At 40.0% G+C, this 18,365-nt stretch overlaps 1 protein-coding gene across 1 annotated transcript; it reads left to right on the top strand.

Annotated features, from left to right (window-relative positions):
* Positions 1–485: 485 nt before the first annotated feature.
* On the top strand, positions 486–16,001 carry HIGD1C (HIG1 hypoxia inducible domain family member 1C; the record flags this gene model as incomplete). Its single annotated transcript, XM_079936772.1, is given in 4 exon segments — positions 486–579; positions 5,648–5,719; positions 5,722–5,781; positions 15,899–16,001. Coding segments are annotated over 4 exon segments (291 nt in total). The 3' UTR covers positions 15,964–16,001.
* Between the last annotated feature and the right edge of the window lie 2,364 nt (positions 16,002–18,365).

Raw genomic sequence — 18,365 nt, 5'->3', positions numbered from 1 at the left:
ATAGCATCTGGTACATGGTAGGTGCTTTATAATGCCCTACACATTCTGCAGCACTGGAGTGATCATTCTCCCATCACCTGTAAATCTGGAGGTATTTTTGCCTATGTTGGCACTGCCATCATTCTTTAAAACTATATTTTGTGAAAGAAACTCTGTGTTCTTACCGTTTGTGGAAGTTCTGAGGTTCCCAATGATTTCAAATGCCAAGCAGTGAAAGGGGACTGAATAACACACTTATGATCTGTGTTTTTACTCTGTATTCATGGAATCTGATCATCATTTACCTCTTTGTATATTCTTCTTTCCTCCACCCCTAAACAAAATGAAAGAACTACACAATGCAAAGGGTGAAGGAAAGATAACTGTTTATTTCAGTTGAGAAGACAAGCATGTCAAGCAGATGAAGACAGAAGAACACATAAGAGTATATTGGGAGACGGAAACAGATTCTTTTTGATTATCCCCTACTGTTACTAGAGAGAAAAATGTCTTCAGATAACCAGCGGTCAGCAGATGAGGACGAAGGCCTGTTATCCCGACTGATCAGGAAATCTAGAGATTCCCCCTTTGTCCCTGTAGGTAAGTACAAGCCTTGACTGGATACTGTGAAGCTGTTTCTAATAAAACAATAATGCCTTACCCAGTATCTTTGAGTATTGAAATAGTTTATATAATTAGATGTTTTCAGATATTTGGAGCTAACCCTTTCTATGCATGAATGAGTTACACTTTCAACACAGTTTCTAGTGTATGGCAAATCCTCAGTAAATATTAACTCTTATTATTATGAAGCATCAATTTTTTTATTCTGTTTAATCCATTTTGATTAGCAGTCTATCGAAAATTACTAGTTCCCAGCCAATCTAAATAGGATTGATTGAATGGACTGTAACTTTTCTGTAATGACTCAGAATCAGCAGCTGCAGTATCAGTTTATTATACAGAGCCTATTAGAGACTATTGAGATGTATATAGACGGTCCTCAACTTACGACTTTTTGACTTTAAGATGATGACAAAGCAATTCGCATTCAATAGAAACCATACTTTGAACTTTGATCTTTTCCTGGCCTAGCAATATGTAGTATGATACTCTCTTATGATGCTGGGCAGTGGCAGCTCCCAGTCAGCCTTGCCATCATGAAGGTAAACAACTAATACACTTAACAACCACTCTGTACCCAACCATCCTGTTTTTCACTTTCAGTACAATATTCAATAAATTACATGAGATATTCAGCACTGTATTATAAAATAGGCTTTGTGTTAGATGATTTTGCCTAACTACAGGCTAATGTAAGTATTCCAAGCACATTTAAAGTAGGCTAGGCTAAGCTATAATGTTCAATAGGTGAGGTGTATTAAATGAATTTTTGACTTACAGTATTTTCAACTTATGATGGGTTTTTCAAGGTGTAACCCTGTCATGAGTTGAGGAAGATTTACATGTCTCTTTGTTCTCTAATCAACTCCAAACTTTACTTTTTGTGTGTGTGTGTGTGGTACGCAGGCCTCTCACTGTTGTGGCCTACTCCCGTTGCGGAGCACAGGCTCCGGACGCGCAGGCTCAGCGGCCACGGCTCACGGGCTCAGCTGCTCCGCGGCATGTGGGATCTTCCCGGACCGGGGCACGAAGCCGTGTCCCCTGCATCGGCAGGCGGACTCTCAACCACTGCGCCACCAGGGAAGCCCTCAACTCCAAACTTTAAGTTCTTGTGTCGATGCTTATAGACTTTTCTGTTTCTTCCATTACTGTTGGGTACCATCAGAAACTTCTGCTTCTAATGTTCTGTGGTGTCAGAAGCTAGATACCCACGCTTAAAAGAACCATGAGTCAATTCAGAGTAAAGAAGCTCTGAATGAAAGCCTGGGCCTACCTGTACACTTGAGAGCATGAACTTTGTGGTGTGCATGCTCTGTGGCTTGTTGCTGGCTTCCTGATGTGTTCCAGATGCTGAGGTTGATGGTTAAGTAAACTCCAGGTTAAAGAAGTATTATTCTAATTATACCTGGAGTCTTAGCCTCTTTATCCTTTCCCAACACATATTTGATATGTTTACATTTTAAACAAATACTATATGTATGTGGACTTAAAAAAAACCCCACAAAATCTAAGCACCAATATTATGTTTTAAAATCTAAGCTTTCTCTTCTTTCTCTTTCGGATGCTTTAGCTGCCCTAGGCATTATTATTTAATACTTCAGCCATGCCTCTTTCCTTGTGCTTTCTTTGTCTGGAAACTATTAAAATAACTTATTTAAATCAGATGTACATACAGGGTACTATACTCAATATCCTGTTGTAAACCATCATGGAAAACAGTATGAAAAAGAATATATATATATAATAACTGAATCACTTTGCTGTACAGCAGAAATTAACACAACATTGTAAAACAAATATACTTCAATAAAATTGTTTTAAAAATATATATACAAATCAGACATACATAACTTTGTGATTAATTCCACAAAAGCCTCTAAAGAGGTATAAGTCATATGTTTCCATTAAATACCACTACAAACCTAGCAACTTTATGTGTCATTATTCACATATCAAAAAGAATCAAAATTTTACTTTATAGTAATATTCTGTGTTTGAAAGTTCCACTTAATTTGATTAAGGCTTGTAATGGCACAAGAAATGGAGGCAAATAATTTTGTAGTGATTTATTCCTCTTCTTTAGCATTTTTAACTAACAAAACAATTCAAGGACTCAGTGCCACTTGAGCAGATCACTGTAATGAACAGAGATTAATCACTGTGCCTGTTGGAAATTAAATTGTTTTTCCAGAGACATTTAGCATGATTAAAGTAGAAAGAGAAAAGTGTTTCCAGCTAAATTCAGTTATATTCAAACTACAGAGACATCGTATGGAAAACAGTAAAGGTGCTGACTTTAATCTCTAAAAGAAACAAAACAAATTTCAGTTAGAACAGAGTATTGATTTGATAAGGGAAGAGAGCCAAGTTTTTGCTAGAAAAATATCTGATCAAATTTGTATATATATTATTGAATAGTTTGTTAGCTATTGTTTTATTAAGAATATCTCCTAAGTATTTTCTGCTGCAGGACAGAGTATCCTGTCAATAATTTACAGAACATTTTAATTTGTTGTCTTAACTTCTGTCATTATAATTTATTCATATTATTTAAAATCTTATGAATACTGCTAAGGTCTGTGTGTACATTATATGTATTTAAACTCTGTGTTGATAGATTATTTGTTTTTGCTTCTTTCACGTAACATTTCATAGTACATTTCTGTATATTAGTACTTCCTATACTTCTAATTTTTTTATAGCTATGGTAGTTTTCCCTCTGTTTGGGCCATTTGGGTTTAGTTTTTCCTCATACATAATGTAGCCACAAACATCTTTGTGTCAACTTCTTGACTTTTCTTTTGCTTACTTCCTTGGAGTATGTCCCCAAAGTAGAATTTCCAGGGCAGGAAGCATGTTCAGTTTAATGTCACTTATTATATGTCTCCAGAGTTCTTTCCAGAAAGATTTGGCTAAACTTACAGAGCTTTCAGCATTGTACCTGTTTCTCAATGTACCTGCCATTGTCGTTTTAACTGTTATTTGTTTTTTGCTGTTTTTATGTTTGTCATTTTTATTTCAATTTCACTTATTACTAATCAGCCTACAAAATATACATATAAATGTGATTATTTACTCTGATTCTTATTTCCACTTCTTAAGTATACTCTGAGAGAATAAATATATCCTCACCCACCCACAGAGACAGACATGTGCCAATAGTTAATCAAAACTTGCTATCGTCCGTAAACATCAACTGCATTTCTATATACTAACAACAAACATATGGAAACTGAAATTAAAGACATAAAACCATTTACAATCGCTCTGAAGAAATGAAATGATTAGGTATAAGCTTAACAAAACATGTACAGAATCTGTATGCTGAAAAAATACAAAATGCTAATGAAAGAAATCAAAGAAGAACTAAATAAATGTAGAGACTATTGTGTTCGTGGATTGTAAGACTCAATAAAGATGTCAGTTCTCCCCAAACTCATCTATGGGTTTACTGTAATTCCTATCAAAATCCCAGCAATGTTTTTTTGTAGACAGAAACAAGCTTATTCTAAAATTTATATAAAGGCAAAAGTTCTAGAATGGCTAAGACTACCTCTTTTAAGAAAAAGTATCAAGTAGGGCTTCCCTGGTGGTGCAGTGGTTAAGAATCCGCCTGCCGATGCAGGGGACACAGGTTCGAGCCCTGGTCCGGGAAGATCCCACATGCCGTGGAGCAACTAAGTCCGTGCACCACAACTACTGAGACTGTGCTCTGGAGCCCGCAAGCCACAACTACTGAGATGGCGTGCTACGACTACTGAAGCCCAGGCGCCTAGAGCCCATGCTCCACAACAAGAGAAGCCACTGCAATGAGAAGCCTGCACACCACAACGAAGAGTAGTCCCCACTCACCACAACTAGAGAAAGTCCGCACACAGCAACGGAGACCCAATGCAGCCAAAAATAAACAAATTTAATAAATTTTTTTTAAAAAAAGGCAGTTGATCTCAAGGATGGATACCTTTAATAGTAATTTTTAAAAAAAGTATTAAGTGGAAGGAATCACTCCTACCAGATACTAAGGCTTAATATATAGAGTAATCAACAGTGTGGTATTGATGAAGGGATAGATGCATAAATCAATAGGAGAGAAGAGAGATCCCCCAGAATAGAGCCACACTTTTATTATGCAAAAGTTTCCTTTACTCTTATGTCAAAATATAGCATTTTTGTCCTTGTCAGTTTTTTTAAATCTACCTTACCCCCTTTTAGATGTTATAAATATGCTGTTCTATTTTCTTCTAGATTTTGTTGATATTTTTCTTTTCATATTTAATGCTAACCCATCCAGACTTTTTTTGTAGGGTCTGGTGTAAGATACAAATCCAAGTTAGTTCAAATAGTTTTTCCCTTATCTGTTATTTGGTTATCTTGATTTGTCATGGGTTAAGTTCTCACAGTGTTTCAAATCGCTTTCTAGAATTTTTCCTATTCAGTTGATTCCTATTCAGTTTTCTGTTTTAGAGTGAATTACACAGAATCTTGGTTGTCCCAGCAGTATATTCACCCCTTGACATATGTAGTGAATACAGAAATATTTGTATGGGCTTCTGGAATTTTCTAGAATCACAGTTCTTCCCAGAGTCACATACTTCTCATGCAACTATTCAGAGCTTTTTACCTCTCATTAAAATTTAATATCTCATTTTCACAGAAGAGTAAAGTTTCTTCCACTTTACTAGATTTACTCCTTATTTAATAACAAGTAGAGAGGAATAAAGCCAAACACCCAAAAGCTATGAATGCTGAGACTTTGGTTGGTTCACTCACTGGTTAAGTGACTTGCCCCAAATAAAAGGCTTGCAGCCTATGCCATGCCTCAGGAAAATTAGAAATTACTAGACAAGTTACTATAGTATACAATTCAGGTTTTTCCGGGAAGAGTCAAAACTGCAAATATTGAATCCATGAGTGAAGTATCCTTTGGTATCTTGCCTGCTTATCTTCCAGGTACTGATCCCTTGCACAGTCTTTTATTCAATTCTCTAAGCTCTTGGGAATTTTAGCCTGCTATTTATGTAATCCCTACTTTTTTAATTCACAGGGATAGCAGGCTTTATGACTGTGGGGTCCTATGGTCTTTACAAGTTAAAATACAGAAGAGATCAGAAAATGTCCATCATCTTATTCACATGAGAGTTGCTGCCCAAGGATTTGTTGTAAGAGCTGTGACTCTAGGTAACCTGCTTAATTTGTATCTTGTGTCCAGCTGTCTTTGAGAGTATTTTGATTTATTCATCCATTCATATTAGTATTTTTATTTATTCATTCATATTCATTCATGAATATTGGGTCAAGATGATGTAATGGAGGAGGAAGGGTAAGAAAGACAGTGATCTTCACTTGGTTGAGGTTGCTGCCCAGTTATAGGCTTGATCTCTTGGTATTTTAAGCACTGAAAAAAAAAAACTCAGTAGGCAAAAGGTACAGACTTCTAGTTATAAAATAAACGAGTCATGGGGATGTAATGTACAGCATGGTGACTATAGTCAATAATACTGTATTGCATATTTGAAAGTTGCTACGAGGGTAGATCTTAAAAGTTCTCATCCCAAGAAAAAAATTCTGTATATATGGTAATAGATGTTAACTAGGCTTACTGTGATCATTTCACAATATATACAAATATAGAATCATTATGTTGTACAACATAAATTCAAATTGTATGTGAATTATACTTCAGTCTAAAAAAAGAAAAACCCAGTGGAGAACTAGGTTATAGTTTCTGTTATCCTCTATAGTGAAAGGAGCAGTGAATAGTTTATACCCTGTATAACTCAGCTATTCCAAGCCTGAGCAATAGGTAATTTTTTATTAGTCTATAAATTAAGCAGTATTTACACAGTCAAATCCAAAGAGTGGGTATAAAATTATCTGGTTGATTCAGGTTATATCAACAGCTAAATCATTTAGTTCTAACAAGGAGTCTACTTTGGGACCTAAATTATCTAAAATTTTTGTCTACATTAATGAGAACAAGTCACAATGTTCTTAGCTCCCCTTCATGCTGTGCAAAGTAGAATCAGCCTGAGTAGGTCTAGGATTATGGGATGATGGGTGTGGGGCTTGCCTATAGGGAGTTATATGGTAATTATCTTTTTACTATGAACTGTGATATGAGTCTTGAACAAAATACAACAAGAAACTTTACTATGAAGTAACAGGCCTCATTTTCATCATTCAGAAAACACTTATGAGCATGAGCTATGTGCAAGGCACTGTGCTGGTCTAGAGATACAGCAGTGAAACTAACTCTCTACCCTCAACTAGTTTAATCTCCTTAGGGAGAGAGATCAAGAGCAGGAGAAGACAATATAAAGTCAGAGGTACTACAATAAGATTAACACAGGTTGCTATGGAAGCACAAGCACAAAGGAGAGGCGTTTAACTAGGGCTGAGAGTCCAGGGAGGCTTCTCTAAGGATGCAAACCATGTGATGAGCCAAGAATGTAGAGGAATTAACTAAGCAGAGAAGGAGGTCAGGATTCTAGGCAGAGGGAAGAAAACAAAGGCACAGAAGCATGGCATGTTAGTGGAACTCGACACAGTTTGGTATGGTAGGTGAAACAATCAGTGTTTGATGAGACTGCAGAACTAGGAGTAGTAACATATAGTAAGAGATTTATTTTAGGTATTTGGACTTATGTAACTGTGAGGCTCTTTCTTATGTATCAGGATCTGGGACCTGAAGTGGGCAGAGCAAGCAGTTAGAAAAGGTAGATGAAAAGTGAGAGAAGCAAGAAAAATCTGGAACCTGCAAGGATGAGCTGAAACACACAGGATGGTCTGGAATCCTTATGGATTTCTCACCATCTCTAAACCTCCAAATTTGATGATGGAGTGACATAGGAAAAGCCGATGCCCCTCATCCTGGAGCTAAACATGGACCTGGCCAAGGAGTCAGAGAAGGTGAAAGAGGAAATTCAGCAGGAGCCATGGAAATTCAGCAGGAGCTGCACTCCTGATTGCTGCCCCATGCCAACCAGGTGGGCCAGCAGATAAGCAAAACTATGCTGCAACAGTGCCTTCCCAGGTCAAAAGAATTTGCTGGCTGCTTTACTTCTACCTTCTAAATCTCACGCAAAATGTCTCTCGTGCAATTTTTCAGGGAATGAAAGGAAAGGAATTCTGGAAAATCTAGTTATAGTTTAGCTAAGTTGATACATTACAAATCCGTCACTGTCTATCCCTTGTCAACCTGGCATCCATATACACCTCTTTTAATACACTTACCTTCAAATAAAGACAATGGTAAAATCAACCATCCCTTGTATAACCAAAAACATGCTAATTCTCCTAGAAGAGGATACAAAATCCCTTTGTCCATCTTTGGGTGATGTTGATTCATCTTTGAGCTGAGTCATATTCCCTTTTGATATCCTGTGACTTAAATCCTGAGATATAAAGTTAACTACTATTAACACTTCTTATATTAGATGGTAGGTAAATGGAAATGGCAAATAGAAAAAGAAATTGGTGACTGTATACACGTGTATTCATATCAAAATAAGGGGGCTTCCCTGGTGGCGCAGTGGTTGAGAGTCCGCCTGCCGATGCAGGGGACACGGGTTCGTGCCCTGGTCCGGGAAGATCCCACATGCCGCGGAGCGGCTAAGCCCGTGAGCCATGGCCACTGAGCCTGCACGTCCGGAGCCTGTTGCTCCGCAACGGGAGAGGCCACAACAGTGAGAGGCCCGCATACCGCAAAAAAAAAAAAAAAAAAAAAAAGGAAGAAATATTCATAACTATCACAGTCTTTGTTTCTGCAACTGGTCGGATGATCATGGCTCATATTATAACTATGTTTTTCCACTGGCCATTTCATCCACCCTTTGCCTTCCGAAAGCACCTTGGCTATTCATGGTTATTTGACTGGGTTGTTGACCCAAACATTCTGAAATGATCTGGGTCCTTAATGATCCTTCCTGTACTGGGTATAATTTTCCACCTTCTTTAATCACATGACATGGGACTACTAAGAAAGGCCCCAGAAGGTATACATTCCAGACACACTCCTCCTTACCCTACCAGTATAGTAACAATTTACCCTTGATAGATCAAATCAATGTAATGGACTAATGTGATGTCTTGTGGAATAGAGAGATGATCAAGGTCCTGCAGACTAGATTGTGGCATAGGGCTGGAGAGTTCACAGAGCCATGAGACTGAACACTGAAAGTATACTGCTGGCCCTGCCAGATGAAAGCAATCTGCTTCTGATGGTCTTTACTAAAAGGTATACAGAAAAAAGCAATCAATCAGATTAATAGCTGCAAAACAAATAGCAAAAATTGTGTTGATTTGCTATAGCAAACTTTATAGAAATCCATTATCATTCTCCAAGATCCATCTGTCTTCTGGCCAAAGAGGCAAAATGAATGGAGATATGGTAGGAATCACCACCCTGGCATCTTTAACGTCCTTGATGATGACACTAGTCTCTACAGTCCCTCTGGGAATGCAGTATTGCTTTGGTAATAGAATCATTTAGAATGGCTCACACTGCACTTCCCTGATGGCACAGTGTTAAGAATCGCCTGCCAATGCAGGGGACACGGGTTTGAGCCCTGGTCCGGGAAGATCTCACATGCTGCAGAGCAACTGAGCCCATGTGCCACAACTACTGAGCCCGTGTGCCGTACCTACTGAGCCCACATACCACAACTACTGAGCCCACGTGCCACAACTACTGAAGCCCACATGCCTAGAGCCTGTGCTCAGCAACAAGAGAAGCCACCACAATGAGAAGCCCACTCACTGCAACTAGAGAAAAGCCTGCACACAGCAATGAAAACCCAATGCAGCCAAAAATAAGTTAATTAATTAATTAATTTTTTAAAAAACCAACAATGGCTTACGCTTGGCTTTCCCTACCATAATAGCCCTTACTCCCCAGGTCAGGGAACCAATGTGAGGATTCTGATAGCTGCTATGTCTACTCCGATTACACATTCCATAACTGGGGAAATAACATAAGGTAGGTTCAGGGACCCACCAGACCAACTGTAAAATAGACCCACAGCAAAACTCCACTGACCTGACCATAAACTCCTAGTTCGACTGGTAGAACACACTAATTCTCCAGGCATTAGTATCAATTCAAAATCAATATTTAACAATGTCCCACAAATGTGATTATTTCCCCTTCCTCTTGCTGAATAGTCATAGGTGCCTTTGGGGAAGACTAGAAGGAGGATTTATAGTATTTGCATTTTTGGCTGTGAAACAGGGTCTTTCCTTAAGGAGATCTGACCTCTCGTTTATTCCAGGGACTTTGGGTCTATGAATTGACTCAAATTTGGGAATTGGTTGAGGGGCCATGGCTCTCTATTGTCTATTCAAGTCAAATTTCTGTTCGCCAGACCTAGAGCTTTTCTGCTCACATGCTGCTCACCGCTTTCAACTCTAGGTACAACATGATCAATTAGCCAAAATACCAAAGATCTTTGTGGCTTAGACTATATTGATTACTGCTTAGGCTTTGCTGCCCATTACAGTAATCATGCTTTCCTTGTCTTTGTCAATTAAAAGCTGCCGCTTGACCCCTGCCACCCCACAATCCCATCATCCCTACTGAAGTCAGGGAGCCCAGAAATTCCTACTGTCATTTCTGGCTTATAGGAAATCATTACCATAGACCTCTTCAAGGAGGGCAGGGCTGCCTTCACAAATGTACTTCTCACAGCTCTGCAGAAGGAAGGAGATATATCTAGGGGGTGAGTGAGCAGGATAAATCCAGTCTAACATTCCAATCTCCCTAAGCCTTTGGATACCTTCCTTTATGGCAAAGTTTCTCAATCTCAGCACTACTGACATTTTGGACTGGATTATTCTTTGTTGCGGAGGACTGTCCTGTGCCTTACAGAATGTTCAGCAGCAGCCCTGGCTTCTACCCACTAGGTGCCAATGGTACCCACCCGCGCTGTGAAAGCCAAACACGTCTCCAGACATTGCCAGATTTCCCTGGGGAACAAAACTGCCCCAGTAAAGAAGAATCACTGCTGTACCATGGAAGTATACTAAGGAAGTTCTGGTATTTCAACTTCATTTAGTGGAGACTACTTTTTGGTCCAAGTTTCAGTCATTCTCAGACAGAGGGAAGGACTATTTCTACTGGCAAAAGAGTCTCAGTAAGATATAGGGGCTCAAGGACCCAGTTTCACTGAAATCTGCTTATATGTCCCCATTCCAATTTTCAGAGTCCCACGCCTTCCAAAGCAGTGCTCTAAACTTTTTTTCTTTTTTAATATTTATGTATTTATATATTTGGCTGCGCCAGGTCTTAGTTGTAGCACGAGGGATCTTCGTTGCGACATACAGGGTCTTTTTTAGTTGTGGCATGCAGGCTCTAGTTCCCTGACAAGGGATTGAACCCCTGCCCCCTGCCTTAGGAGTGTGGAGTCTTAACCACTGGACCACCAGGGAAGTCCCCAATGCCCTAAACTTTGACTTAAGAGGTGTTATGAGTTTGGGAATTTAATTTGTGTTGTGATTAGTCACTCACAGGATTAGCCCCTGTGTACATTTTTCGAAAATACCAGTCTCAAGGCTACAGGAGTTAAGAGTTTCTTTTTAGAAAGTCATAAAGCTTTCAGGTCCCTCACAAGACCTTGAGCTAGGAATTTAAAGCCATGAGCCCATCATATAGTTTTCCCAAGTTCTCCAGCACACTTAAAAGTTACTAACCTTATTATACTCCTTATTTCCACTAAATGTTCTATGACAATAAATACTTGATCCCCCAAAGCCTTGCTTTCTATAGGCACCTGATTAAGGGTATCTGCAAGGTGATAATTTTTTTAATGTTTTGCTACCACATGCCATGGACTGCTAGCATACTCTTTGCCACTGGAGGGGAAAAAAAAAAAAGCCCATTAATACCTTTAAATATAATCAGATCAGAGAACCAACTCCAGATAACCCAGAACCAATTCAGAGAACCAATGCTCAGAGTTATGTTCCTCTGGAAGCTTCCAATACCAAATTCTGGATCCGTCAGGTTCAATCAGAGAAGGAAAACTACTAGTAGTGATATATAAAAAGGGATTTATTATAGAGATATGACCTTAAGCAATTTGGGGAGCTGGCTAAACAGTCCATGTTAGGTTGTTGGTTATATTTCTAATGCTGGCACCTGAAGGTAACAAGGCAGCAATTGGGAAAGAAAACTAAACTAGAATCTGCAAGGGTGAGCTGGAACCCACAAAGACAAATGGAAACTTGAGTCCGAGTCTTGCTGACTCCAACCTTGATCATGGCATGACCTTTAGGAAAAGCTGGCACGCTCTATCATGGAGCTAATCCACACCTGGCCCAGGAGCCAGAAAAGCTAATGGAGGAGATCCAGAAGGAGCTGAAGGATTTGTGGGCCTGACTGCTGCCCATCAACAGCGAGGTGAGCCAGCAAATAAACAACAACATACGCAAGCTGTAACAGCACCTGGTGCTCTGCACCAAGCCTTCCAAGTGCAAAAAGAATTTGGCAGCTCCTGCTTCAACTTTCACCTTCAAATCACAAGTAAAATGTCTCTCATGGCCAAGCTAACCTGGAACTATGCAGGGAAGGGAATTCTGGAAAACACAGTAACAGCTTAGTTAAACAGATATAAAACAAATCCCCCAATAGATTTATATGGTTGCTAGTTGAGGAGTAAAAAGATGAAGTGAGCCAGTGAAGGGTTTAAACAGGGGAGTAACAGTCAGAACAGCATCTAAAAGATGCCTGCTGGGAGACTTCCCTGACGGTCCAGCGGTTAAGACTCCACGCCTCCAATCCAGGGGGTGTGGGTTCGATCCCTGGTTGGGGAACTAAGGTCCCACATGCCACTCGGCCAAAAAAAAAAAAAGATGCCTGCTGTACAGAAAGATCAGAAACAGGCAATATGAAACTGTTTGTTTTAGGGATACTAAACAGACTGTCACACTATAAAGGCAAGGAAACCTCTTATCATAAAATTCAGAACAGTGGTTACCTATGAAAAAGGGAGGGGAATATGATCAGAAAGGGAAACCTGGAGGCTCCCAGGATGCCTGTAATATTCTACTTCTTGACCCATAATTACAGGTGTTCATTCTACAACTATCTGTTAATCTGGTCATTTAAGTTTTATGAACTATTTTTCATGCATATTTATATCACCATGAAGAAAGTGTTAAGAGGAAAAGGAAAATGATTAGAGATGATTTGCAAAGGAGGGGAGAAAAAAGGCAGAAGCCAATTAGATGATGAATTGGATATGAATTAAGGCAGTGGCAATGGCAACAGAGAGGAGATGGATTCTAGAAATACTGAGGACTCAGCAACTAAGTGATTGGGAAAAGTAAGGAAGGAAGAATCAAGGATGACTCCTAGGTTTCTGGTCTGGGCAACCAGATGAAAGGTTTGCCTTTCACACATAAAAACAATGAAGAAGGGGCTTCCCTGGTGGCGCAGTGGCTGAGAGTCCGCCTGCCAATGCAGGGGACACGGGCTCGTGCCCCGGTCCGGGAGGATCTCACATGCCGCGGAGCAGCTGGGCCCGTGAGCCATGGCCGCTGAGCCTGCGCATCCGGAGCCTGTGCTCCACAACGGGAGAGGCCGCAACAGTGAGAGGCCCACATACCACAAAAAAAAAAAAAAAAAGAATGAAGAAGAAAGAACAGGTTTGGTGAGAGGATGAGTACATATTGGATAAAACAATAACAACATACAATGAGTGCTTATGATGTATAAGTCGCTCTGCTTTATATATCATTATCTCATTTAATCTTAATACCTACTTGGACACCACCTGGTGTATTGCAGGACAACTCAATACTGATGTCAACCACGTGGAGCTCACATCAGATGCCCCAGGCTTAAGGACATGGTTCCCGAAAGCACCGCCCTTCTTTCAGACACTGCCATTGGGGTTTCCCAGACCACCTGCACTTCTGACCAACTGGCTACAAATTCAAGGTTTCCCAAGACTTCCTCAGGTTTGATATTTCACTAGAAGAACTTAGGGAAGCACCATACTCACAATTACAGTTTCATTATAAAGTATACAAATCAGGACCAAATAGACACATAGGGTAAGGTCTGGGAGGGTCCCAAACTCAAAATCTCGCCCTGTGAAAAAATATATATATATATCGCCTTGTGGAATTGGTGCATGTCACCCTCCCAGCACATCCGTGTGTTTACCAACCAAGAAACTCCACTGAGCTTCAGTGTCCAGAGTTTTTACTGGGGCTTCATTATGTAGGCATGATTGACTGAATCACTGGCCACATGACTGAACTCAATCTCCAGTCCTACTCCCCTCCCTGAAAGTCTAATCACATGGCTGGTCTTCTGGCATGACTAGCCACATCCTGAAGCTACCTAGGAGTCCACCATGAGTCACCTAATTGGCATAAATTCAGGTATGACTCAAGGGGCTCATGACCAGACAAAGTCTTTATTAAAGGACAATACTCAATGAGGTAGGTACTGTCATAATCTGTTTTACAGATAAGGAAACTTAGGCTTAGAGAGGAAAGGTTACCTGTTCACAGTAACATGGGCAATCTATTCCAGAGCCTGAACTCTTAATTTTATATTATACTGACTAAGATGCCTATGGAAGATGTCTCTAAATTACAGTACTCATACCCTAGTTGATGTATAAGGAGGTCCACGGGGACATGGGAAGAAAATATTTTTATCTTAAAAACAAAAAAGCGGGACTTCCCTGGCAGTCCAGTGGTTAAGACTCCATACTCCCAATGCAGGGGGCACGGGTTCAATCCCTGGTCGAGGAACTAAGATCCCGCATGCATGCTGCACTGCGTAGCCTAAAAAACCCAGAAACAAAAAAAGCTTTACCAGTATACAGACTGATCGTAGTACATTTATATGGTTTATAAATAAATGTGCATTTTGAAGAACATGCTCAACATATTTACTTATATACAATTTTAAAGTTTTGGAGGCCATAACTATGGGATATGGAAATGTCACATATAATATAATCTATACATGGGTCTCACATTCAGAAGAGAGATCTAACTTGCTTACCAGTGAAGCAACAGGTGTGAATGAGGTGAGAAAAGGGTTGGGATCAGAACTCCAGGGAACACCAACATTTAAGAGGTAGGCAAGAGGTTAATAATTATTTGTGCAGATATCTAATTTGATATCTAACTGAGATGAGAACTAACTTACCCTTTAGGCTCTGTGTGCTTTTTGTAGGTATTAACAGGCGGTGTCAGAAATAAAGCTGAAGGAAAATGAAGTAAAGGTTTAGTTCAGACAATCTACTAGACAGCTGATGCCATGACAATTGATATGGATGGGGAGAGTGGTGACTTGTAGTTTAAATCTGTGACTCCCTAACTTGCTTTATTTGTTTGTTTGGTTTTTATAAATTTATTTATTTTTGGCTGCCTTGGGTCTTCGTTGTTGCGTGCAGGCTTTCTCTAGTTGCGGCGAGTGGGGGCTGCTCTTTGTTGTGGCACATGGGCTTCTCATTGCAGTGGCTTCTCATTGCGAAGCACGGGATCTAGGTGCGCGGGCTTCAGTAGTTGTGGCACGCGGGTTTCAGTAGTTGTGTCACACAGGCTCTAGAGCACAGGCTCAGTAGTTGTGGCGCATGGGCTTAGTTGCTCCGTGATGTGGGATCTTCCCAGACCAGGGCTCGAACCCGTGTCCCCTGCATTGGCAGGCGGATTCTTGACCACTGTGCCACCAGGGAAGCCCCCTAACTTGCTTTGGATATGAACATTTGCTGATATCCCTGGAATTCACTGAAGCAGCTCCTCTCTTCCTCAGGATATTTTCCCTGGCCACCTCCCCCTTTCTGCATGGCCCTAGGACCTCATCCTTGGGGAAGATGTACATTTACCTCATCTGCCTAAACATAGCTAATTCATCCACTGGACTGTAAATCCCTAGAAGCAGGGATTCGATCCATTCACCTTGCTTTTCTTCAGAATACTGAGTACTAGCAGACACTGAATAGATGTTTTCTAAGTTGAAGTGCCTATTGTTTTTATCTCAAGATCTAACCAAACCTTCCCACTTTCCTTTCTCACCAATATTTTAAAATTCAAACTTTAGTGTGTCATTGTAATGTCATAAATTCAGATTTATACTGATCCCAAAGGGCTCTTAGATTTGTTTTTTGTTTTTTTTTTCCTGGAGTCACTCATATGATCCAAGCCAAAAATTAATAAGATAGAGGGCGTTTGTTTGTTTTTTAATTGTAGGTTGGTTTTAGAAAAAATACAAGTGAAGAAATTCAGTGTTTGTTTCCCATGGATACTCTATTGATACACATCTTTTGGTTTCTAGGTGTTCTCTATTCTATGTATAAGGATTATATTAGACCTCGATCCTTCAATGTGTCCAAAAAATGAAGCTTCAGACAAGAAAAACAAGAAGCCTTCTGAAACCTATTTATTATGAAGAATTTTTAATATGTAGCAAATTATACTGCAGAAGTTTCAGCCGGAATTCTCATAGACTTCAGCTGTTTAAGAAGTTGATTTCCAAATCAACAATCAGAGTCAGCTCAAAAATATCCTTCTTGATGTCTTTCAAAGGCTAGGCCATGATTTTCTGACTTTTAAAATTTTTACTTTCTAGTTAGTGGCAGAAAATAATCTATATTACGCCAAATCAATCTGAAAATTAGGAGTTATATAGTGGCTACAGAAAAATTTTCTCTATCCCTATTAAATGTGATGCTCTATTCACAGCTTAATTCTCCACAAACAGGGCAAGGTAATTAAGGCTTTCATAAACTCCTTTCTAGAATGGGCAAAAATTACATCAGAGGAGAATGGCCATGTTGTTATTTAAATCTGGTTCACCACTGTGCACCTCACTCTTACATAAAAACGACTATTTTACCACAAACGTAAAGGTCTTAACATTTAAATATTTGTGTATTCAGTTTTATACTTGCTGAAAGTATTTCTAGGAGTACAAAGGTAAATTGCTAAAAAAAATCCCTTTTCCCTCAGATGGCAGTATTGAGGGAAAAAAGGATTTAGTCCAGAAGTGCTACTGCTAATCTGGTATGACACTGTAGAAAACACAAGAAACAAGGAAGATATTAAATGTTAAGTATACCTGTGGCATCAAACTCCTCTGCAATTGCCCTAGGGTTCTAAAAACTAAGCTAGACCTTGTGGAAGTCATAACTGCCATCGCTCAGATTTATTCCCGGACTCCAGGCCTGGGAAAGAAAACAAAACAAAACAAAAAAATACCCACTAAGATAAAATCAAGAATACACTGTAATATTATCTGTGGTGCTGATTTCCCCTTCCTTGATGCCTGTAGTGGAGGAATACTCTGACAGGAAGGTGAAGTCTAGTGTTTGGGAAGGGAAAGACACAGGAAGATCTGAAAATACATCCGCATTCTAGACATTCCCCACTGTTCTGTGTATTATATACACTTTTCTCTACTGGCACAGGGTAATTATTTTAAAAGTTGCCATCTGTACCTATCATGAGGCTCTTCTAGTGCCACCAACAAGTACACGTTTCAGTGAACACTGTCCTCCACAGAAAATAGGCAAGGAGGGACTTCCCTGGTGGTGCAGTGGTTAAGAATCCGCCTGCCATTGCAGGGAACATGGGTTCGAGCCCTAGTCCGGGAAGATCCCACATGCTGTGGAGCAACTAAGCCCGTGTGCCACAGCTACTGAACCTCTGCTCTAGAGCCTGCAAGCCACAACTACTGAGCCTGTGAGCCACAACTACTGAAGCCCACGCGCCTAGAGCCGGTGCTCTGCAACAAGAGAAAACACCACAATGTGAAGCCCGCACACTGCAACGAAGAGTAGCCCCCGCTCGCTGCAGCTAGAGAAAGCCCGCGTGTAGCAACGAAGACCCAGTGCAGCCAAAAATAAATTAATTAATTAAAAAAAAATAGGCAAGGAAAGAATCCAACTACTTTATTCTACTAGGGTAAATATTCCAGCAGTTGGCTCTAATATGTTCCATGAAAGTCAGAAAAATTTAAGATGGCTGGAATAGAAATGTCATCCTTCATGTTGATTACACAATGAAAAGATACTTCTAATCAGGCTACCAGAAAGATCCCACTCTCTCAATATATGCTCAGCAGTAAAAATAGATTAACTGAAGTGTTTAATCAGAAATGGGCTTTTCTCACAAAACCCAAGAGATTCCAGAATTTTGTCATAATCTTACTCTGAAAGTACTAAAGTAATATATTTATTGCTTGAAAAAAGCAATGAAAAATATTTATTAAGAGTATTATGGGACTTCCCTGGTGGCGCAGTGGTTGAGAGTCCGCCTGCCGATGCATGGGACATAGGTTCGTGCCCCAGTCCAGGAAGATCCCACATGCCGTGGAGCGGCTGGGCCCGTGAGCCATGGCCACTGAGCCTGCGCGTCCAGAGCCTGTGCTCCACAACGGGAGAGGCCACAACAGTGAGAGGCCCATGTACCGCAAAAAAAAAAAAAAAAAGAAAAAACAAAAGTATTATGCATGAGAGCTCACAAATTATGTTTAAATTAAAATGTAAAATCTTGTATGGAGAAAAGTTAAGTATGCAGGATGCCCATTTACCCACATTAGCCTGGGTAAAGAGGGGATGCCGTTGCAGGAGGACCTTATAAATAGATAAAATACAGTACCTGAATTTGCACAATACTTCTGGGGCAAAGGTTTGGTGGCTTAACATCATAATGTTTAAAACTGAGAAGGCTATTTTCATCATCTGCTGTAACCTCTGCCTCACTGACTGATTAAACTATTGCATGTGCCTGGATATGCTCTG

This window comes from Stenella coeruleoalba (genome assembly GCF_951394435.1).
Source record: "Stenella coeruleoalba genome assembly, chromosome: 11".
In the NCBI taxonomy this organism is placed as follows: domain Eukaryota; kingdom Metazoa; phylum Chordata; class Mammalia; order Artiodactyla; family Delphinidae; genus Stenella; species Stenella coeruleoalba.
Note: the sequence above shows the minus strand (reverse complement) of the source record. Positions and strands in the feature narration are given on the sequence as shown.